The 24,885-nt window shown below is 47.5% G+C and overlaps 1 protein-coding gene across 1 annotated transcript in view; it reads right to left on the bottom strand.

Moving 5' to 3' along the window:
- Nucleotides 1-24,885, bottom strand: part of SLC9A4 (solute carrier family 9 member A4) — a 483,018-nt gene that overhangs the window by 44,177 nt on the left and 413,956 nt on the right. The window contains exon 9 of the mRNA XM_069204437.1: nucleotides 13,764-13,860. Coding sequence (XP_069060538.1) covers nucleotides 13,764-13,860 — 97 coding nt within the window. The remainder of the gene's footprint in view (nucleotides 1-13,763; nucleotides 13,861-24,885) is intronic.

The raw sequence follows: 24,885 nt of genomic DNA, 5'->3' as shown, positions 1-24,885 counted from the left end.
TCTGCCACCCACTGAAGTCAACCTCTGAAGCAAATCTAAGTCCTGTCATTGCAGCTTGTGTGCAGTTTTAAACTGGCAATTCAGCCTGTCAAAATTAACTTTTTGCCAGGCCTACAAATCCATTATTACATAGACGTCTCCCCTAATGTAGGCCCCCAGAGCAGAGTGCATTGTATTTAAAAAATTCAACATGTACTTTTAAGTTTAACATGTTGTGGTAATGAAAAACTCCCAAATTCATTTTTCACTACTGAGAGCACTGAAAGGTCCACCCCTGCCAGAGGACAAAACTGGGGTACCTTATTACATTTAATACATTTGTTTGAGAGAAAGCGGAAATGTCATGTTTGATCTTTAAGGAATTGCAATTTTAAATCATCTTTAATGGTAAGTCACAATTCTGAAAATTACACTTTTACAAATTTAGCATTTTCTTGCCCTAACCATTTGGTGCCTGTAACCTGCGTCTTGGGTCACATGACAATGAACATTTGGCAATTAGCCTTTCTGTATTCCTACAGACACTGAGACAAAGGGGGACCTGGTAAAGACAGGATGGGCCATCCTGCTAGGATGGGAGGGGCAGAGCTGTTCCCTGCACAACTTACATTTCCAAGGAGCTAACTCAGCACACTAACAAAGAACATCACACCATTCTTTTGACACATTGGATCTCTTGAAGCCTGGACAGAAAAGAGCAATTTCAGAATCAAATGAAGGGGGGCTGTACAAGTTTCTTCCACTTCAAAGATGGTACCAGGTATAAAAATGGACACTTATACCAACTCTTCAGCTCACTCCTGGACCAGCGGAGGACTCTCAGAGCCTGCCTTGTACTTCAGAGGATTACCCTGCTGCTTGAGGCCTGCTTTGTACTTCAAAGGACTGCCCTGCAGCTCCTAAAAGACTGCCCTGCTGCTTGAAGCCTTCCTGTTTCTTTAGAGGACTGTCATGCTGCTGGAGGACTGCCTTGCTGCTTGAACCCAGGACAACCAATGTGACTCCAGAGGGCTAGGTGACTAACCTCCTGTTCTGAACTACTGGGACACAAATAGCTCCAGCAACTTGAACCTGCCCATGGACCCTGCCTGAAGTGATTCTCCAAGTGGTTTCCACATAGGCTTGGGCCCTCGGAAGTGGTGCTAAAGTTGCCTAAACAGCCAAAACCCAAAACCTGGGACTTTCAGCTAGAGTTGCTCTGAGAACTGAAAACAGACCAGTGCCTACTTCTGTGCTGATCCGCACAAGGTACATCACCTGACTTCATGGTAGGTCCCAATAAGTTCCTCTCCACAGCAGCAACTACTGTTCAGTGGCTCCTTGTAGAAAGGGTACCTGGCCCCATGGACCCCTTGTCATCTACAGCCTGCAGCTTTGCCCCACTGGAGATTCTTGACTTTCAAAAAATGACACAGTCGGAATGTAGAAATTTTCACTCCGACTTCGTCCAGCAGCTCCCCAATGACAACGTTGACTCCTCAGACACCACTTGTTGCCTTGTCCCATTCAACTTTACCTTTGAAGATATTTTTCTTTGAAATTCCTTCCAATTCTGAAAGTAAGCAGAGACCGGGCCCAATCCATCTTGTATATCTGAACCACGCTCCATTGTGGTATCCCTAACTTTTGACTTTGCCCTGGTTTTGTGTGACTAGATGTTCTTAGTTGGCGCTTTGATCTTTTAGGTGCTAGTTTTACTAAAAGCTTTAAAAGATCATAACTCGGGTTATACTGATTGGATTTTTTGGTCTCAAGTTATTTATTAGAATTTTTTATTTATTTTTCGTAATTGGCATGGGAAGATTCTGATATTGTGTTTTCTCTTTTTTACTATTTGTGGGATGCATGAATACTTAACATAGTGCCTCTAAGTAAAGCCTGACTGGTTGTTGCACCAAGCTACCAGAGGGTTAAGCACAAGCTAATTTAGTGACTTTTGTGGTTCACCCTTACAGAAATTGTGGTTTTAGCTTGAGAAGGGTTTTCACTCCCCTCATTAAAAAAAAAGAAATCTTCTGTAGGGATTATGAGGGGTTTGTCAACGTGAGGAAGAGATCATCTGCGAAAAGATTGACTTTATGAATGCAGTTGCCCAAGGGGAACCCTGAAATCCCAGGTGATGCTTTAATCTGAATAGCCAGAAGCTCCACCATGAGAGCAAAGAAGAAGGGAGAAATGGAACATCCCTGCCTTGTACCACACTCAATCTTAATGGGGGAGGTGCAACAGCCATTGAGATGTATAAAGTCAGATGGAGATGTGTAAGCTGCCAGGATCCTAGAGACCATCTTCGGCTCCTGCACAATCTTACCCAGTATCTACTTTAGAAAGCACCAGCTACCCTGATCACAGGTCTTTCTGCAGACAATGAAAGTAGCAGTGATGTATGGTATATTTGTGTGCCTTTTCTACTTTTCCACCATGTGGCATAGGCGTCTGATGTTGTCAGGTCCCTGCATTTGCAGATGAAACTAACTTGATCAGAATCAATTAGGCTCAGGAGTGAGGGTTCCAGTCACTGCTCAAGAACTTTCATTAAGGGTTTTGTGTCCATATTTAGTAAAGGAAGGGCAATAAGAGATGCACAGCTCGCGGGATACTTTCTTGGTTTAGGAATTAGCACAACTTTTGCTTCGAACATGGTAGAGGTGAGGCCTGTAGCCAAGTTAAGGGAATTAAATAGTAGAGTGAGCTGTTCCAAAAACAGCAGCAGGAACATTTTATAAAACCTAACAGGGAGTGATCAGTCCCCATAGATTTCCCCGTTGGCACTGCCAGAAAGTCTTTCTGATTTCATCAGGATGAGCAAGGCCTCAAGGAGCTCTCTGTGTGCAGAGGAGAGGGATGATTATTTGCAGGAGTTCAAGTGTGTATGTACATCAGGAATGTGTTTGTTACCCTGTTTGTAGGGGGATAGGTAGAGATATATGTCCCAGCCCATTGGTGGTGCAACATACTTGCCAACAGCATTCCAACCTTAAACCCCCTGTTGTAAAAGTACTGCTTCAAATACAGCAGTGAGTGCTAAGCATGGTTTGTCCTATGGGAACTGAGTTGGCTTCATAATAAGATATACTGGCTCTGAGCAACCTTGGAAGGGGTCTATCTATCTGGTTGCTCCAAATGGCCTTATTTCAGAAGTTAGGATTTGTTTAAGAAGGCAAGACTCTTGTGCTCTATCTACCTCTAGCATGATGAGAAGCCCCTTATGGAGGACTTGAATGCAAAAATCGGGGTGGGGATTGGTCAGGAATTAGTCATTGATAGCAGTTGCTATGATATTCCTATTCACCTGGTCCTGCAGGATCTTTGGTTTTAGGCACCAATGTGAAGACTCAGGCATAAAGTGTCTTTCCAGGTCAGTTCTAAGTGGGCGTGGTCTGAGAAGGAGCTATCTGAAATCTCAGTTGAACACACCAGACTAAAAAGCGAGTGTATAGCTAATATATAATTGATTCTAGAGAAAGCGGAGTGGACATGTGAGTAAAAGGTGATCTGGGTTCAGGTGATAGCATATGCCAACCAGGCATCTATTTCCTTCTTGCGGAGTGCTGGCATTGGACCAGCTCCTTGTTAGGAGTTGTGATTCCTAGCCTGAGTTGTCACCTTAGCATCTTTCAGTTGTTTCTTGAAAATAGAGTGTAAAAAGGTATCTTGGCAGAGTTGGGTGCATATATGTTTGGTAGAATTATGGGGTACCCATGATTTGGAAATGTAGCTTAATTAAACACTCCTCCTTGGATACAAAATTCTGTTTCTAAACTATGTTGGATTTGCATAAAATGGCTACTTCTGCTGTCTTTCTCGTGGTAGAGACCAATATTGATGGGAGTATCTTGAGTATCACATGTGGAAGTGATCCTTCAGCAGAATGTGTGTCTCCTGAAAAAAGATTATAGCGGGATCATATCAGGAGAGATGTCTCCAGATTTAAGTGCATTAATTAGAGTTGTTGGAGCCGTGTATGTTTATGGAAAGGATTTTAAGGGGGTGTAGGTCCCCTCTGATAGACCTGTATTGGTTATGTGCAGCCATAAGGAGTTCACGATCTCTCCACCTGGGCCCCCTTTGATTTGGACCTCCTACCTACCAAAGCAAACAATTAAAACAAACAGGAAAGTGGTATACTTAGGGAAAACAGTTCCAAATTCAACATCCCTGATCAACTCACATGGGGGTTGAGCCCCTACCAACCATCCAGAGGCATAACCCTCATAAGGTGAGGATGGTATGTGGGGGAAGGTGCCCCCAGTAGGTTGTGAAGAAACAAGAAGTTGTGCATTTCTGAGCGTGTTGATGGGGCTTTGGAAGTGGTATCACTGGAGCTCCTCTTTAGGGGGGCCACAGCTGTTTAGTGGCCTTTGCAAGGGAGTGAACCTGTTTGGTTTAACCATTCCGAGAAACTTTTAAGCAGAATGGGTGGCCCCACTGATATTTCGCTTTGTGTTCTCTAAGATAGTCACTAACAAGTCCGAAGTCTCGGTGCATTTTTGACGGTGGTGGGTGATGGATCTGGGAATAGTTGGACAGTCAAACCTGAGAAAACAAGACCTGCCTTTCTCCTGACATTATGCATAAATAATAATTTATTTTTAAAAGAACTGTATCTAAGTAAGGATAGCTGGGATGCTCTCTGTGTGGGATGTGCTGAACATTGTTCTGTGCTCCCAATTAATCCATAGTGTTGGTGTATATGGCTGACCTCTAATTGTCTTTAGCAATTTCCTATTAAAGCTCATAATGTCACCCCCTCTGCTTCTCTCAATATTCCTCTCATGTAAAATTTAATACGTCAGCTCCCGTTTTTACCATTCAACATTGTCCATTCTGTTGCCTAGTTCAGTGAATTCTTTGCAAACTTCATGGAAACAGGATATGAATTCTGTTTTGAGAAAGCAGAGCTTAGAGCCTATTTATCTAAGGAAGCTATCCATGTACTCTTGTGTAATGGGGATGGAGTTTGGTGCTTCCTGAGTCTTCGATGTTATTCATTCTGCTTTGAGGGTGCCCTTGATGTCAGCTACAGAGCAACAGTGTGTATAGCATTGTGGAGCCAAGGGCCACTCCTGCTGATTCTGAGAGTGAAGAGGAGCGGGGCCTAGTGTGGTCCAGATAGAGAGGCTCCAATGCACGGACAGTGTCCCTGAGGGCTTTGCTGTTTCTGCTCTGCTCGGTCCAGTCACCCCTGAGAGCTTGGTATGCCACGCAGCCTTGCCCAGGTTGAACCTCTGAACGGCCCATCACATGGTGAGCGGGTGGCATAGAGAATGGTCTCAAGGTGGTGGCCGGGAAATCTTTGTCGTCTTAGCTGCTGTACATAAGTATAGCACCCAAGACTGAGAAACTGCTATTGTGACAAAGGCGAGACCAACTCACATTCTGTGGACTGCACCAAAGGAGGCCCGAGGATCAACAGGACACCACCAGGTTTCTGGCCAGATCAAGGTGACCACCCCTCATCCTTGTGGAGAAAAAGTGAATTAGTGCGAGATCACCAGGGCAGGAGTAACCCTGATCTTCGGACCCAGCCAGTAGCATTGCTCAAGGGAGAAAACCTGCACCTGACTAGTGCTGCCAGACTTTGCTGATCTCAAGCAGTACTACGCTGCACCGCTGAAGGATTCCATACCGCCAGAGCTAGTAAACCAAGCACGGGGACTTTGAGACTCCGGGGAACATACCACCACTGTTGTTGCAAACCCATAGACTCAAGTTATTGATATTATAGAAAAAGTCCAAGGGGAGAACTCTTGAGTATGTCCTCATAGTTTCCATTTGCTGGATGCGGTCATCAGTTAATTGGGAATAACATCAAACTTGTTGCACTATAGATAGGGGGACAGTGACTGGCCTGACAACTAGTGGAGCACAACCTCAAGGGGTAATGTGTTACTGCTTTTGAATGTTGTTTACCTTTGTATGTGAAGCTCTAGAATTAAAATACTTCCTTTTATATAAAAACAAGTATTTGACGGGACATTGATTTATTGTTCTCACAGCTTGCCCACTGAATAATGAGTTGTGTTTAATTATCTGTATCTGCGCCTCCCCCGAAGGAGCCTTGACTGCTCGACCTACGCTACACAGCTGAGAGTCAGATGCAGAAGGGGGTGCATGGCCCAGTTGAGCAGGATTCATAGTAGGGCGGAACCTTGGACATTGGTTTGAAAGGCCTCAACCACCACAGTTTGGCCCAGAAACTCCTGCTTGCCCTGTTGCTCTCTAAACAGAGTTCTGACAATTGGTGGCATGCGATGGGATGCCTAACGTTTAGGAGCCAGAAGATACAGAGGTGGCATTGTCCTTTTCTAACTTGCATCAGTGCTGCAATAAGTAAAAAAAATTATCTTCTGTGCACAAAGGTGACACACATAAGCAATGGAGAACACAGGTTTGGGAATTTACCTCAACACAATGTCCATGGGTCAGATGAAGGATTTATGTAGAGACAGGGGGCAGAGGGTTCCAAGGAGTACTGACAAAGAGGTTCTTGCTAATATTATTAGGTATCAGTTGAGGTACTGGGTGAAAGGGAGGACGCTGTAGCTGACTCTGGGGAGGGAACCATGTTGGGAACACAGAAAGAAAGCTATGTTGATTCAGACTCAATGATCCTCTTGGTAGAGATACACCAAGTGTGTCCCCTGAAGCATTATCCAGAGATTCACCAAGATATTCACTAACTGTAAATTCTAGAATACCTCAGGTGTGCACACCACCTCAAATTTCTAGGGTACCACTGTCAGCATTTCCAGGAAAAAATCCATTGGGTGGTTTGAGTCTAGCAGAAACCATGAGCTTGCAGTTGGAACTTCAGAAAGCTAAGGCTGAGGAAGATGAGAAAGCCAGAAAGTTCAAGAGGTAGAAGCTAAGACTAACTCACCGGGAACAAGAAGCGAGGAGGCAAGTAAGACAGGAAATATTGGCCCACAAGGAGAAATTGTGAGAGAGGGATGTGAAATAGAGAAAATAGGAAGAAAAGAAGAGCAAGTGGGAGGAGGAACAGAATAAAAAGGAAGGAACGCTGGAAATGAAAAGGATAGCCCTTTGAGAGAGAGAAACATAGGGTGGCAGGGGTGACAACTGCATCTGGGATATAAGCAACCCTACTTCCAGTTCAAGCCAGGCAGTGGCCAAGGTTCCTAAAGATATTTTGCATCTGTATGTGGAAGGTCAGGATATTTTAGAATGATATGTTAGCTTTGATGTCGCATGTAAGGCGCAGGCCTTAAATAAGGTGTCTAAGGCAGCTACCTTAATGAGGCTCATGCCCTTGGAAAAGCATTTGTCATTGGGAAGATGCTTGTGGCAGACCATATGGTCTATGAGTGAATGAAGGAAGCTCTCATTAGGCGGTTTAGGCTGAAACCAGCTCATTACCTGTTGAGATTCTGTGCCTGTAAGAGAGTTGATGGTGTTCCATTTGAGACCTGGATTCAGGGAGTATTGTGTGATTGGAATGAGTAGGTAAGACAGATTGAGACCAATGATTTTCAATCCCTTAACCAGTTGATGGTAACAGAGCCTCAAGAAGTGCTCTACCCACCGTGTACAATGTCTGTCTGATCTGACAGAGAGTGATCCAACAACACATTAAGTGGCTAGCTGACAGAGTTAAAAAAGAGCAACATGGTTCTAAGCCAAAGCGTGTGAAAAACTCTCCACGCACTTGTTCCAAACCAGAGGGTAAGGACCAGAGTATTTCTCTTGGGACTCGAGGCGGGCCCAGGAAACATGGGAATGGTAAAGTATATCTGGGAAGGAGCATCATGAGAAGGGGAGACAAGGCAGCCCATCTAAGTTCAAAGTGGTAACTTGTTTTAAGTGCCACAATGTGAGACATTGCAAAAGAGATTGTCATGAGAAGAAGCTTGATACAGCCACATCCATGGTAACAAGCATGTTACAAAGGGGTGAAGGTACACATGAGGGACCAGTTGCACTCAATCTTGTAGATATGGACATTCAGGAGAGGGACCCAGATACTGTGTAGCACATCCATCCTAACACAATGGGATTTGTGCAGGGAGTTACTATTAATGGGAGGAAAGTAGCTTCCCTGAGGGATGCTGGTGCCTTTCGCACTATGGTTGAGAGGAAGTACCTTAAACCTGAGGGGCTACTCCCTGGAACCAAGGATATAGGATTAGTAGCCAGTGGAGTCAACATGGATTATCTGCTTGCCAGGACTAAGTTTGAGTTCAATGTCATGGTGGCCATGATTATTGTTGGGGTAAGGGAAAAGCAAGGAACTGAATGTCTCTTAGGCAATTATTTGATTGCCACTGGCTTGGTGCCAGGACCAGAAGCCGTTATGGCTTGGACAGTGTTAGCTGTAGTGATCAGAGCACAAGTTGCATTAGAGTCTCAGAGTGAAGCTGGAATGGTCTCTGATATGCAGGGACCAGGACAAGTCAGTTTTCAGGAAAAGGCAGGCTCTGGAAAGGCAGTGTCCTTGGTGATCATCGCTTTTGCTCCAAAGGGAGAGGAGGATCAGATGTTGGAAGTGGACAATGTCCTGGAGTCTGTGTCCCTTCCAGTGTTGCAAGGCTTGTTAGCTGCTCGGGACCTACTCAGGAGGGTTGCTGAAATACACAAGAAGGGGGAATTTGGAAGGAAACCCAAGAAAAAGTCAGCAAAGGTGTGATCAGGAAACAATATATTGGCTGGGAGGATGGTCTACTTTATAGTGAGCTGGTAAGTTCTGAGCGAGGTACTAGCAAGAGGCTAGTGATTTCCTTAATACACTGGAACCTCCTGTTGTCACTAGTGCATTAAGTGCCATTTGGCATGATACTGAGGGATTAGAAAAACCTATGTTCTACTCGACAGGGATGCGTAGCGACATAGACTGGTTCTGTAGAACCTGTCCAGCTCGCCAGCTGAGTGGTAACAGAGGAGGGAAGATTAAGGCACTGTTAGTGCCTCTACCAACTGCAGGTGTTCAATTTGAGAGGGTGGAGATAGACATAGTTGGTCCATTCGACCACCTGCTCACAATCTGGCAACAAATAAATCTTGGTTCTGTCGGATCAAACCACCAAGTAACTTGAAGCTGTACTTCTGAGGAGCATGACTGTAAATTGGTAGAAAGAGCTCTCTTAGGGATTTTTTCAAGAGAAGAATTTCCAAGAACAGTAGTTTCCGACTGTAGAACCAACTTCATCTCTTCTAACATGAGAACAAGCTGGTGTGACATGCCACTCCTCTATGGCATACCACCCCTAAACCAATGGTTCGGTGATGCTGAGTATGATGGAACAAGCTGGTGTGACATGCCACTCCTCTATGTCATACCACCCCTAAACCAATGGTTTGGTGATGTAGAGTATGATGGAAACTATCAGACAACTTCAGGAAGAAGTGGGATCAAGAAGGTCAGGAGGTGTTGGTACTGAAGCCTATTTGTCTCAGGACTTCGGAGAACAAATGGTGTGGGCCATACAAGGTTGTTCAGAAAGTGTCTGAGGTAAACAACTTGGTGGACACCGGAGCAACAAAGGAACCCAAGAGGGTGTTCCATGAGAACAGGCTGACACCTTACCTCTGCAGAGACTACACAGTGAATGTCATGGCTATGGCAAGTAAGTGGAGGAAGACAGTGAGCCTCTTCCTGACGTGCTGCATAGTGACATGGAGAATGTTACTGTGGATAGGGTGCAGTTAGCCCCTGAAGTAATGCCTGAGCAGCAGAGAGAATGCAGAGAGGTGCTAGGATGGGATACCAACCTCTTCTTTCTGCCTCCATGGTTGACACCTGGGTGCAGTTACCCCCTGAGTTAATGACTGGGCAGCAGAGAGAGTGCAGAGAGGTTCTGGGATGGTCTGACAGCCTCATCTTCCTGACTCCAGAGTTGACGCCTGTCGGTGTGTATAACATAGACATAGGTGAAAGTCTGCCAGTAAGGGGCAGGATGTACAGAATGTCTGAACGAGTTCAGGGATACATTAAGATTGAATTTGTCAAAATGTTGGGCATGGGAGTTGCTGAGGGATCTCCTAGACACTGGTCTAGTCCTGTGGTTCTAGCACCAAAGCAAGGGTCTAGTGACTTGCTTGTCAGTGTGGACTCAATGAGGCACCCAAAACAGATGCCCATCCAATCCAAAAAGCAGATGAGCGTCTTTATAGTTTAGTTATGGCTAAATTCTTGAGCACGATTGATCTGACCAGTGGTTATTGGCAGATTGCAGTGGCACCAAATGCAAATGAGAAGGCTACATTTTCTATGCCAGTGGAGCTATATCAGTTCAAGGTGATGGCATTTGGGTTGAAAAATGCACCTGCCACTTTTCAGGGCCTGGCGAAACATATTCATGCAGGGTTAGAAAAGTTCTGTGAGCCTACATGGATGACATTGTGGTATTCATCAATTCATGTGAAGGCCACTTGAGGCACCTGGACGGGTGTTAGCTAGACTACAGGAGTCAAAACTTGCCATCAAGGCAACTAAGGGGGTGATTCCGACCCTGGCGGTCATGGACCGCCAGGGCCGGGGTTGGAGGATGCACCGCCAACAGGCTGGCGGTGCATCAAGGGCAATTCTGACCTTGGCGGTAAAGCCGCGGTCCCCTGCCCCTGTGAATCCTACACGGCGGTGCTGCAAGCAGCGCGCCATGGGGATTCCGACCCCCTTCCCGCCAGCCTGGTTCTGGCGGTTTTCACCGCCAGAACCAGGCTGGCGGGAATGGGTGTCGTGGGGCCCCCTAACAGGGCCCCACATTGATTTTCAGTGTCTGCGTAGCAGACACTGAAAATCACGACGGGTGCAACTGCACCCGTCGCACACCAGCAACTCCGCCGGCTCCATTCGGAGCCGGCTTCCTCGTTGCTGGTGCTTTCCCGCTGGGCGGGCGGGCGGCCTTTTGGCGGTCGCCCGCCAGCCCAGCGGGAAAGTCAGAATGACCGCCGCGGTCTTTTGACCGCGGTACGGTCTTCTGGCGGTTCCCGCCAGGCGGGCGGCTTCTGCCGCCAGCGGGGGTCAGAATGACCCACTAAGTGTCTGGTGGTGCAGTCCTCTGTAGTCTTCCTTGGGCAGGAGGTGGGGGGTGAGAAGATTTGCCTGTTGCTTACTAAAATTCAGTTTTGGTAGAATGGGAGGTACCTACTACCCAAACTGAAAAGAGGCCCTTTTTAGGATTTACTAGAAATTATATAGTTTGTCGCAAACTATGGATGTATATTTGCCCCATTGCCTGCTTTGACTTGTAGGTAGCAGCCCAAGAAGGTTATATGGACTGCAGAGTGTCAAAAAGCATTTGAGGAACTGAAGAAGGCCCAACACACCCCGCCAGTACTGAAAGTGCTTGACAACAGCCAGCCTTTCATTGTACAGATGGAGGCCTCTAACAAGGGAGATGGGGTGATGGGGTGGTGTTAGCTTAACTGGAGGATAAGGGTAAAGAGTGTGCGGCAGCCTTAATTAGTAGGAGATTACTAATTAATTTTGTGGTGCACACAAATCATATGCCACTGAAATGGTTGAAGGCTAAGAAGGTAGAGAATCCCAAGTTGATGAGATGGTCAATTTGTTTGCAAGACTTCAGTTTTTTTGTGGAGTCCAGAACTGGATCAAATCATTGGAATGCTGACAATATTTACCACTGGTTTTGCCAATCTGACCACCAAACCTCTCCACGTTAGGAGTTGTTTCAGGGTGGTCTGATCTAGGAGGGGCATCTATTGAAACGGAAAAGTCCTCTGCATCGTAAGAGGTGTGTAACACTGTCCTGAGTGCCCAACTGCATTGTTGTCTGGATCCCTAATGTTGATTTTTTTGTCATAGGCAAACACGGATCACATGTCTGTGCCATGACATTGGCCTGTCTCACAGATTGTGGTCTTGTTGGATTGGGAGAGGAACCCAAAGTGCTGCTGCCAACACTGTGATGGAAGGCTACCATCTTCACCAGGAGTAAAAGCATCACAACCCAGGTGGTGGCAGCATACCATGCAGTGATCAGTAGTGGTGAACAGTTCTGTTTTACCCTTTGTCAATGGAGTGAGGCCTACAGGCTCACTCACCTTCTTAAAGGTTCTGCTGCTGTGTGTTTATCTCCCCCCTTGCCTACATCAGGTTGATGTGGAAGTGTGTATATGGCAGAAACATGTGCTGAGTGCATGTGTTCTCACAAGAAATACACTGCACAAAGGGTGAAGTTTGGTACAGCGCGCACATGGTACATGTGTGTGTGCTGGCAGTGTGTCTTTTTTTAAAGTAAACACACTAGTGTACAGTACAGAGAGACTGCAGTAATGAACAGTGTGTATAGATTGAATACATGTGCTGCATGTAAGTATGCTGGTGGTGGCATAACACATGAAGATGACAGTAAGGCCCATATTTATACTTTCTAGCGCTGCATTTGCGTCATTTTTTTACGCACAAGCAGCGCAAACTTAGTGCCGATTTTGCATAAATAAATTACGCAAATGCATCGCTAAAAAAGTATAAATAATGGCCTAAGTTTGCTGTCGATGTACACTGAGTACAAAAGTGCCTGCACTGGTACATCATGTGGAGACCTTACGTTCCATCTTGGGGAGGGCAAGCCTGCCTGGTGAAAACATTAGGAGTAGAGGGATCCCCCCCCAAACAGATTTATGTATCACTGCATTCCTGTAAGCTCACTTGAAAATGCATTGGTGGCTGGGAGAGCCAGACTCTCTTTGTGCATTTCAGAGGGCTCTTCGATTCCATGACAGATCATGGGGAAGGAGCCTGGACACATCTCAGGGAGCAAGAGAGGTGGCTGATAAGGGAATCATAAACAGTAGGGCTAAGGGCACAGGATTAACCCTTAAAAGCACATAGTCCTGCCCCAGTACCTCCTGCTTGTGATGTGGTTGTGACAGAGCACCTAATTTACGGTTCCAAATTCCGAATAAGAGTGTTTTCGACCACAGAATAGGTTCATACGTATGGTAATGACTGAACAAATCTAAAGAAGAGCTCATAAACGTTTAAATGGAAGAGATCCGTCTGTGGTAAAAACAAGTATCTAAACCACATCCGTAATGATATCTACAATCCCGAGCTTTAATTGATCAACTGGACAATGTATCTACTTTGTTCATAAATACATTCGAGATTTTCAAAAATTGGATTTACTGTCTCAATTCTATGATGTTTGACTGTGTGGCTTTTTCCTCAGTCCTTGATAGTTTTTAGCATTATTCCTTTACCTTCTGTTCGTAAAAGTCGGTCAAATTTATTGTTTACTCTTCAATATATAACTTTATTCAACATTTGTAAAGCGATCCGGAACCTTAAGAGCTGGTCAACGTTACATAAAACTATGTAACAAAAATTTGGAAGCACCAAAGGAAAAAAAGGCAAGCTATTTATGGACCGAATTCGTCTAGCTTAAAGAGAAATGTAAATGTACTTTGCTGTGTGGCACTGCCTTTTCACTTCCTAGCAGCAGGTAAACGGTGTCTTCTATAACTAATTCGGAAAACACATTGTGTTAAACAAAGGATTTCGAAGGTTTCGATTTGAGTTACAAGAACAACAAAGGTATAAATGGATGATCTTGTTAATCAGAATCGTTTAGCAAATACATAGACTTGCGACAGCAATTCAGAACAAATTAATATGACATTCGCTTGCAAACATTTCCTGTTGCTAAGATGATGCAAAGAACAAGCAAACACAACGTGTTTTCCATTTACAGCACAGATATGGAGACGAGCAGTGTGCCGCATGAAAGGCAAACACACTCACAAGCAATACACACAGCAGTCATTATTACTTGACATACCCTTTGCCGGATTTGATAGAGATTGTGGGTGAGTAGGTCTCTCATTGATTCTTCTTCTTCTGGTGAGAGCCTTTTAACGTTCTGATGTCTATAACTCCTGAATATGCAACAGGAAAGCAAATATTAGCACACTGTCTGGGACTGAATTGAAAATTGACTGTTATTGACGTAGACCAGAAGAGCCCATGCCAACTCTGGAGTTGTGTCAGTGGAAGAAGAGAAGACACGCACTTCTGCAAGTATAGCACTACTACTACTATTACTAAAAATAATACTGATATAAGCATTATCATTACAATTAACGTTAACAATTCTTAACAATAAGAGAAAGATTAAAAACAACAATAGAGAAAAGAGGAAAAAAAAACACTAAAGATAAAGCTGTGTCTGGGCATAGCTAAACCCCTCTGAAGAGTTCTAATGGTAGCGAAACATGTGTCAGGGGTTGCTTTTAATCATTCCAGGTTGGCTTGGGTGGTATTTTACCAGTCCAAAGCTACAATACTGTGCCTGGAGTGGTGAATGGCTTTTGTCATTCTACAACTCGGCAAAGATGGCACTGTGTCAATCTGATGCTTAAAGATTTTGCTGTAAAAATGGCAAAAGACTTTGGGCCAGATTTACAAGGCCCTAGCGTGACCGCAGCATCACTTTTTGCGATGCTCTGGTGAGACTGTGTAGCGTGTCACATTTACAAGGCAGCGCTAAGCCACTTTTTGAGGCTTAACGTCACCTTGTAAATATGGGCCCCTCTGACGCAGATTTAGTTTGATTATACTGGGTGCTCCCTGTGTCTGGACAAAGCTAAACCCCCCTGAAGAGCTATATTGATAGCAAAACACGTGTCAGGGGTTGATTTTACGAGTACCCTCTTTGTCAAACTTTAAATCAGGCTCCTATGCTGGGTTCTCCATTGAGATGGTGGAAGACATTAGCCGTGCAATCCCAAGGGACCACCTCTTACCAAATCTAGAGTTGTTCCGCAACCCCACGGACAACTCCTAACATTGATAGGAACCGCCGTCATGTAAAAATTTAACAGACAGCTCTTTCAAACAGGACGTTTGCCAGTCAAACGTTTACACACATTTTCATTTTTCAAGAATAAATTCCTGAAGAGGAAGGTTGTATTTGTGAAATGAAGAACAAATGTCTCCCTACACCATAGGAGTTTTCTCCCATAGTGTGTGGGTTCCTATTTTCCTTTACTGTCCCTCAACACCAAATTTTACAAGGCAGTGACAGACAGCACAAAAGAAAAAGCAATCCAATTGGCCACTATAAATTGGTCGGGCAGTCTGATGTCGAAACTCCATACTTCGTTGGGCCACCTAAGGCGTATGTTGGTACAAAGCCTGAGGAGTCTCCATCATCAACATACTTTCTGTCTACTTATAAAGTGGTAGGTTGAACCATGAGGATGGTGGAGAGGGTACTCCGTCACTGTTGTGACAGCGTACCCACTTCACCAAGCTCTAAATCAGTCCTTTAGTTTCTATATTGGGGCACTAAAATTTCCAGCATGACAAGCCTTGAAGCAGCAGCTGGGAAGGTTGCATCAAAGACAGGTTTGCCTGCAGGTTTACCCCATGCACTAGTCAGGCTACACAGGTAGGCTTGAAACCATTGTTCAGTGGTATGTGCTGCAGTCCACAGGTAGCATTTAACGTCCATGCCTTGGGTGCATTTCCTGCACCATATATTAGGCCTTACTGGAATGCTAAACATGACAATTGGGGCGTTAGACAATTCTACTGTTTTAGAGGTATGAACATAGTATGCAGAGATTTAAAACCAACAATACCAGTAAGCAAAACAATGGTGGGGGAACATGCAAAAAGAAGGATTTGCTTACATCTTTGAAGAGAGAGTAAACAGCCATTGAGAGTTCTTTTGAGATTTCATGACAAGGAGTCTCAATATATTTTGGCAGATGTAATACTGAAAGCAAACATTCCAATATTTGTCTTTGCATGCAAGGCTTACGGTCTTGTGTTTTTTTTACACATCTCTGTCTCCTGGATGCTGATGCAGAATGTAGAGAGCTTGCCTGCACGGTGGGGTGATGGTTGTGTGTGTATGTACATATATTTCTGTGTGGGAGATCGAAAAACCTTTGATTGTACATAAAGAGACATAAAGTGGGATAAAGTGCAAGGTCCTCTTTTATGGCTGGAAGGTGCAAATGGATAACAGAGGTTTGAGGTAATAAACATCCCTTTTGTAAATGTAGAATCAAAACTGCCCATTTTCTTTACTTTTGTTTATGCACCATTAAAGGAGCGTAATATTTGCGATATACATTGAGATTTACGTAGTATGTATGTATGTGGTATTTGTAAAGCGCATTCCGACTCACCAGGAGCATCGAAGCGCTAAATTCAGTAGTGATGAATGATCCCTGTGTCACTCATTCTGTTTGAGCTTCATCTCCAAAGCATGGATCGTACAATTAAAGTACCTAAAGACAGTATTTTTCAATTTGTGCAATGCATTTACACCATGAGATTATGTGCACATGTATACGAGTTCATTAGACCTGGTCCTAAAAAGCTGCTAAAATATTTGAGTTCTACTTCTATCTCCCCAACTCCAATGGAAAACGTTTCACTGAATTAAATAGCTACTATTTTTCAAAAACCAAATAGGTCACAAAGGGCACAAGCAGAACCTGTCCAAACAAACATGAAATGTCCAGTCTGAAGAACTTCCTCTGCATTACCAGGACAAATCCAAGCCTGTGAAACCGGTTCAGCAAGAGCTCCTGTGATCACACCCTTCTCTTTGAGCAACACTCTGACATCATACATGACCACCATACGCTCCTGCAAACCCAAAATATGAGATGAGACTGAGAGAAGACTCCTAGATTTCTTGGTGAATCCTATACTGACATCAGAAGGCAACCTTTGCCGTCAAGATCTTTCTCCTCTAGAATTTCTCTCTCTAACAATGAGTTCAACTCAGTGCATCTGATTCTATGGAAGTCCACTCAGACACATCAATTATCAAATACTTGCTAGGCTGATCATTGCTCCACACTGAAGAGTAAAACATCAGGGTTCTACTCTCTAGTTCCAGTGCTTAATTTGAGCCAGTGCTTGCCGGTTGGGGCTACCAGCATTAATTTTTGGGAATTGGCACTTAGTTTTTTCTCATCAGACACTGACTGAGAGCAAGGGAGAGAAACCCTTACAAAGCAGGACAAAACAAAGGGAGAAAGCAGCAACCTGCAAGAGTGAGATAAAGGAGCAGGGAGTGCCTCACAGTGGGTTACAGAGGCATGAGGTGGATTTAAGACTACACAGTTTTGGTAATCAGTATGCTGACAATTGCACCAGCAGCTGAGACCTGAGCAAAGCTTCAGGCACTGGCAGTGATTTGTTTCCAAATTAAGCACTATCTAGTTCTGTAGGTCCAAAATCACTTCTAGATCTCTTGCACCTGAAAACCAGGTCACTTGCACTATCCCATGAAAAGACCTTCCACAATTTTGTAGAATTGGCATTGCAGAACTAAAATGGGTTAGTGTGACAGAGGTACGACCTCTGCCATTATGGCAGAGATAAATCCACCATTTTATATGTTTTCATCAGTGGTGCTTTCTCTCCCAAAGTAGAAGGAGCAACCTTAGGAGAAAAAACCCTGGAAGACATAACACCACTTCAGCCGTAAAGGATGATATTTCTATCTACCACCATGTGTTAGTGCTGTGAATAATTATTATGTTGCCATTGGACAGATCAAAGGCTCTGTGAACAACAGATTCCATTACCTAAGAGGTTTTGTCTGTGAATTTAAGGGCTGGTGGCAGCATTTCCTTTCTAATCATGTCATGACAGGTCGGTTCAGAGATAGAGCAATGTGAGTCTTCATGGCACTTCAGGCATTTGAGAGGGAGGCAGGAAGCCTGAGGGGGTACAAATCTTGAGTTGTTCACATCATGCAGCTCAAAAACTAGGGTAGTCAGTTGGCTAACGTCTCTTAGTGTACATTTTAGGCCGAGAGATGATATGGCAATACCAGATTGGAAGGGCACTATTGGCAACTTGTAAACCTCCCTTTATACTGATGTGCACAGGTGGGGTGCAGGGAAGTACTAGAATATTGGAAACTAAACAAGACTGCAACACCCAGAATGCTATAGACTATCACACAAAAGTCCAGTGCAGGAAACAGTGTCCCTAATGACCTGGAGGGTGATTCCGACCCTATCTAAGGGCTGATGCTACTGCACTTTTTCACCCAAGAAAAGGCTGTGGGTGTGGGCCACTGGAGAGTGCAATAATAAACAACATTGGGGTTCATTACAACATTGGCGGTAAAAGGCACTCACCGCCGTGCAGAAGACCGCCAACACACCGCCGCGGCCACGGAATTCCGTCACAGCTATTTTGACCCACATCTCGAAATCCGATAAAATTCAGACACCCACACAAGTCCGCCACACCAAAGGTCAGTGATAAACTGGCGAAAACAAAACCTCCACCGTCACGCCAACAGAAATACGGCCACACTATCACGACCCACGAATCCACGCGGCGGTCTTTCAACCGAAGTAATCCATTGGCGGTACACAAAATACACACACTTCTACAAAACACCGCCACATTGGACAATCCCAAATACACACACCTGATACACATACACACACACCACTCCCACACACCCATTACAATTTAAAACACACACTCACATCACCCATAAACCCCCACAACATAAAATTCCGAAAAAAGGCCAGAGAGAGACACCACCATCCACAAACTAGCATCCACAGGCACTCAACACCATCACCCACACAACTTCCACGCACAAAACACCACACACCACTACATATCACCACACTAATCACCACACACACAACCCCACACATCACCCACACCACCCCATGGCACGGCAAAGACATCCCAGGTTTTCGGAGGAGCTCAGGGTCATGGTGGAGGAAATCGTCCGGGTAGAGCCACAGCTATTTGGAGCACAGGTGCAGCACACCTTAATTGCAAGGAAGATGGAGCTATGACGAAGAATAGTCGACAGGGTCAACACAGTGAGACAACACGCAAGAAATCGGGACGACATCAGGAAGAGGTGGAACGACCTACAGGAGAAGGTGCGTTCCGTGGTCTCAAGACACCACCAGGCGGTTCAGCGGACTGGCGGCAGACCCCCGTCTCCTCACCCACAACTAACAACATGGGAGGAGCAGGTCTTGGCGATTCTGCATCCTGAGGGCCTCGCAGGAGTCGGTGAAGGAATGGACTCAGGTAAGTCAAACCTTTAACTGCCATATCCCTCACCCTACCTGCATGCTATCACATACCCCCACCCTCGCCCCCTCCCCTTTCACTCCAACTCCTCACAAATGTACCAATATCACAAACCACACATCCCAACACCAAGCCCTGCATGCAACACCAACGCATGGACACCCATCACTAAAGCATGCCCACTGCACATACCCATACACCCCCCCTAAACCATCATCACCCAAGCCCCCACACAGGAAAGCAAGCACTGGGGTACACACTCACCCACCCATTGCACACCATGACACACACAAATGCAAAAATCATGCTTTTCCACCCCTGCAGGACCACTACCCAACGTCACCAGACAGGAGGGTCCAGACATCTCCACCCCACCCACAGAAGAGGCCCACAGTGATGACAGTAGCTCTGTCCAACTGGATCTAGATGACCAGCCCGGACCATTGTGGGCCTCGGAACAGTCGGTTCCCCTCACACAGGCACAGGCCACCACAGACCTTCCACCCTTTGGTAAAACCAGCACAGCACCCACCCAGCGGGCCCATACCTCCGTCCCCAGGACACGTCAATCAGCTGTGTTTCCACCACTACAGGGAACCCAGGATAACCCACCACCCCAACAACAGGGACCTGGGGGCAGTGGTAGTGGGCACACGGTCCAGGGGACGGAGGCCCAGGAACACAGGGGAACTGGGAGGGCTGCTGTGCAACAGGGGGCGGACAGGCCAAGGGAGCCCACTCTCCACAAGGACCTCTCCTCCATCATGGGAGCATACCACCACTCCCAGGAGACAATGGCAACGGTCCTGGCCAAGATTCAGGAGACCCAGCGCATGCAGGAGCAACAGTATTTGGGGTTCAGGGAGAAACTCAGAACCATCAGCTCCGCCCTGGGCACCATTGTAGGGGTGCTGAAGGAAATACTCAACACCAGGAGGGACAGTGTGGCACTACAAGGGGCCCCTGACACTAGCATGGATGATGAACTGCCCACCACCTCCGCCGGCGCTAGTGGACAGGAGGCACCGCCGCAGGACCACCACACCAGCACCCCACCCCCTGCAGATGGAGAACCACCCCGCAAGTGGTCCTTGAGATCCAGGAACAAGACAGAGCACAATGCCAAGACCCCCGCCAAGAAATGAGACCACCCTGATTGTCAACCCACTGTCCCACTTTATCACACTGTCCATATTGAAACTGCCCCAGCTCCACTTCCTATGCCCGTATGGGCAATGCACCTATGAGACAAACAGACTGGACTCTGCCATGGACACTCCTCCGCCATAACCCCTCACCATTTAACTTCCCCCTCAAATATTTTGTATGTAAATAAACACACCTAAAGCACCAAAAGATCTGGAGTCTGTCTGTGATTTTGAAATAGTGTATTTGCAATTACAGTGACAAAATTTCCAGGAAATAGTAATGTCAACATACCTATGTCACACAGCTCTAGTCCCTGAGGAATATAAGCAGATGACAAACGTTGGGACCCACACCTGTGAAACCGTAAGGGAAAGTGACAACAGTGACCATACACTGGGTGAAATCGACAGACATGATAGAGGTAGAAGTGTAAAAGTACTTGTAGTAGGCAGGAATGTATTCTCACCTGTGTTTCACTGGAAATATTGCTGGATGACTGAGTCCCTGTTCTGCATGTCTTCTTCCTCTGCTTCCTCCTCATCACTGTCCACAGGCTCCACAGCTGCAACAACACCGCCATCTGGACCAACCTCCTGCAGAAAAGGCACCTGTCGTTGCAAAGCCAAGTTATGAAGCATACAGCAGTCCACGATGATCTGGCACACCTTCTTTGGTGAGTAGAATAGGGATCCAACTGTCATATGGAGGCAGCGAAACCTGGCCTTCAGGAGGCCAAAGGTCCGCTTGATCACCCTCTTAGTACGCCCATGGGACTCATTGTAGCATTCCTCTGCCCTTGTCCTGGGATTCCTCACTGGGGTCAGTAGCCATGACAGGTTGGGGTAACCAGAGTCACCTATTAGCCACACACGGTGCCTCTGGAGTTGACCCATCACATAAGGGATGCTTCTATTCCGCATGATGTAGGCGTCATGCACTGAGCCTGGGAACATGGCATTTACATGGGAGATGTACTGGTCTGCCAAACATACCATCTGTACATTCATGGAATGATAACTCTTCCGGTTCCTGTACACCTGTTCACTCCTGTGGGGGGGGGCAAGCCACATGGTTCCCATCAATGGCACCTATGATGTCAGAGATGTGTCCAAGGGCATAGAAATCACCATTCACTGTAGGCAAATCCTCCACCTGAGGGAAAACGATGTAGCTCTGCATGTGTTTCAGCAGGGCAGACAACACTCTAGATAATACGTTGGAAAACATAGGCTGGGACATCCCTGATGCCATGGCCACAGTTGTTTGAAAAGACCCACTTGCAAGGAAATGGAGCACTGATAGCACCTGCACTTGAGGGGGGATTCCTGTGGGATGGCGGATTGCTGACATCAGGTCTGGCTCCAACTGGGTATACAGTTCCTGGATTGTGGCACGGTCAAACCTGTAGGTGATTAGCAGATTTCTTTCCTCCATTGTCGACAGGTCCACCAGCAGTCGGTACACCGGAGGATTCTGCCATCTCCTCACATGTCCCAGCGGACGGTGCCTATGAAGGACAACAGTGACCAGAGAGTCAAACAAGTCAGCGGTATGTACCCACAGTCTACACAGAACACGATTCATACACAAAATCTGGCCTGTATGTGTGTTGAGAGTAGGCCTAGGTATGTGTGACGCAGTTGGTAACTAGGACATGAGGGCCCCTGAAATGGCGGCTGCCTGACCTCTAAAGTGGGACAATGGGATGTGAGGTAACTGTGCTGGCATTGTACACTGTTGCGGTAGGCGGTCGAAGACCGCGGCGCAATGCTGCATTGGTTAACATTGGACCCTATGGGTCCCAGGAGCCAATGACAATGTACGCCGGCGGTGATGGTACGCACTGCCGCGGACGTGACCACCGCGGACGTGACTGCCATTTTCTAGCAGTTGAATCACTCGATACCTGATCTTCGACAGGAGAGGACCTACACTGCAAGTGCTGCTGTGACCTCGGTCTGGAAGAGACAATGGCTCGTGCATCTGGAGAAAGGGCTCCTGCCTTCACATCAGAGGAGTTGGAGAAGCTCGTCGACGGGGTCCTCCCCTAGTACACGCTACTCTACGGTCCTCCAGACCAACAGGTAAGTAAACAGGGGGCATGTTGTATGGGCTATGCCTGTGTGAAGAGGGCTGGTTGTAAGAAGGCAGGGGGCAGAGTGCATGAAAGACGGTGGGTGCATGTGCCACATGACAAGGGTAGGGATGGGGGCCACTCACTTTGACGGCGCAGTTGGTAATGACTTCTCTTCTTCCCCTGTACATTTCATGTAGGTCAGCGCCCACCAGAAGAAGGATATTTGGCGTGCCATCGCCAAGGACGTCCGTACCCTGGGGGTCCACCACAGACGGAGCACCCACTGCCGGAAGAGATGGGAGAACATTCGCCGCTGTAGCAAGAAGACGGCGGAGGCTCAGCTGGGGATGGCCTCCCAACGTGGGAGGGGTGCCCATCGAACCATGACCCCCCTGATGTTCCGGATCCTGGCGGTGGCCTACCCGGAGTTGGATGGGCGATTGAGGGTATCACAGCAGACACAAGGGGGTGAGTACACTCTCATTCAGCTGACTTTGCGCGCAGTGGAGGGGTCTGGGTGGGGGAGGAGGGCTGTGGGTTTCCCTAGGACAGGGCGAGTTCCGTAGGCTAGGCCCCTTTATAAGGCATGGCCCTGTGGCCCCCACCCCACCTCTGTAGAGTGCCAAGTACAGGTATTCATGCACCTGTGTCATCTATGTGTGCAGATGTCGTCCATAGCCTTGTAGGCCATTTCCCAGGAATTGCACTGTAGAGCCCAACAGCGCAACGTAGTGCAGGGGGCTGCTGTGTCTATCTTGTCCGCCAACGGTAGCTGTAAGCCATGCAATCAACCTGTCTTTCTTCTGTTTCCCCCCCCTTTTTTGCGGTCTCCCTGTTCTTGTGTGCATTAGCACCATCAGGCGGAGGAGCAGTGGCACTGGAGCACGAGGGAGCTGCGTCCCACATGGCCATGGAGGGCCACACTACGGACTCTGAATACACCAGTGGGACGGAGCGTGAGGGGAGCACCACGGCGGTGACAGGTGTTGAAACCAGCGACACAGACTCATACTCCGATGGGAGCTCCCTTGTGGTGGTGGAAACATCTGTGCCACCCCACTACTACAGGTACAGCCGTCACCCCCCCTACCAGCACCGCCCTCCCAGCAGCCCCTCAGCGTGTGCACTGTGCCCGCTCACCCAGGAGGGTGGGCATCACCTTTGCCCCAGGCACCTAAGCCCCTGCCCCTGTCACCTCTGCTGCCCTCAGTGAGGACGCCATTGACCTCCTCAGGTCACTCACTGTTGGGCAGTCTACCATTTTGAATGCCAACCAGGGTGTAGAGAGGGAGTTGCAACAAACCAATGCATTCCTGGAGGGCATTCATTCTGGTCAGACTGCCCTTCATCGAACCGTTCAAACTCTGGCCTCAGCAGTGATGGCAGCCATTGTCCCTGTGTCTAGCCTCCCCCCTCCAACTTCCTCCACCCAGACCCAATCCCCTGTACCTCTGCCTTTCCCAAGCACACCATCAGACCAGCCTGCACACACCTCACCACACAAGGGAAGCTCAGGCAAACATAAGCACCACACATCCCACAAGCACTCATGCAAGCATCACACACATACAGACACACCAACATCCACTGCCTCCACTGTGTCCCCCTCCTCCTCGTCTCCCTCCTCCCCCCAGTCTCGTCTACACTCACACCTGCATGCACTACCACTACAGCCACTACGTTCCACACCAGCACACCCACCAGCACACCCCGCTCACGTGCAGTCACCACCCCCACTACCATCCACACGTCCCCTGTGCCGTCTCCCAGTGTGTCTGTGACGCCCCCTCCCAAGATACACAAACGCAGGCACACACCCACCCAACATACATCCACCTCACGACAGCCTCCACCGCATGCACCTGCACCCAAAGCCACAAAAGTTACACCTCCTACAACCACCACCTCTTCCTCCACTCCCAAACCCCCTCCAGCTCCCCGTCCCAGTGTCTCCAAACAACTTTTCCTGTCCACCCTTAACCTATTTCCCACCACCCCCCGTCCAACTCATAGGTCCCGTACTAGCACCTCAGCCACAAAATCACCGGGACCAGTGGTGCCTGTTGTCACAGGTATGTGGAGTGCAACGGCCACCAGGCCAGCCAGTGTATCACAGAGCCAGAGCACAGCCAGTCCCCCCCCCTGTGAAGCACCAGAAGTTGGCCAGTGCCCGGCGGGAGAGGGGGAAGACTCCAGCCACCCAAGCCGCTCACAGGGGTCCCGGGGGGAGTGTGGACTCAGCTGTGACTCCTCCCAAGGTGGGGAAGGGGCAGAAAAAAACAACAAAGTCTGGGAGGAGCAGCACAGCGAAGAAGACCGCCATCATCCCTGCTGGGCAGGAGGCCACCGCCAGCCCCATCGTCGCTGCCCAGGATGCCAACGCCAGCCCCATCGTCGCTGTCCAGGAGGACCCCGCCAGCCACAGCCCAGCTGCCCAGGAGGACCCCGCCAGCCACAGCCCAGCTGCCTAGGAGGGCCCCATCAACCACAGCCCAGCTGGGCAATGAAGGACCGCCAGACCCAGCCCAGCTGGGCAATGGAGGACCGCCAACTCAAGCACCGCTGAACAGGGCAAGGACCGCCTACTCAAGCACCGCTGAACAGGACAAGCACCGCCAACTCAAGCACC

The sequence above is a fragment of the Pleurodeles waltl genome, chromosome 8, assembly GCF_031143425.1.
Source record: "Pleurodeles waltl isolate 20211129_DDA chromosome 8, aPleWal1.hap1.20221129, whole genome shotgun sequence".
In the NCBI taxonomy this organism is placed as follows: domain Eukaryota; kingdom Metazoa; phylum Chordata; class Amphibia; order Caudata; family Salamandridae; genus Pleurodeles; species Pleurodeles waltl.
This window is presented reverse-complemented; position numbering and strand designations above follow the sequence as displayed.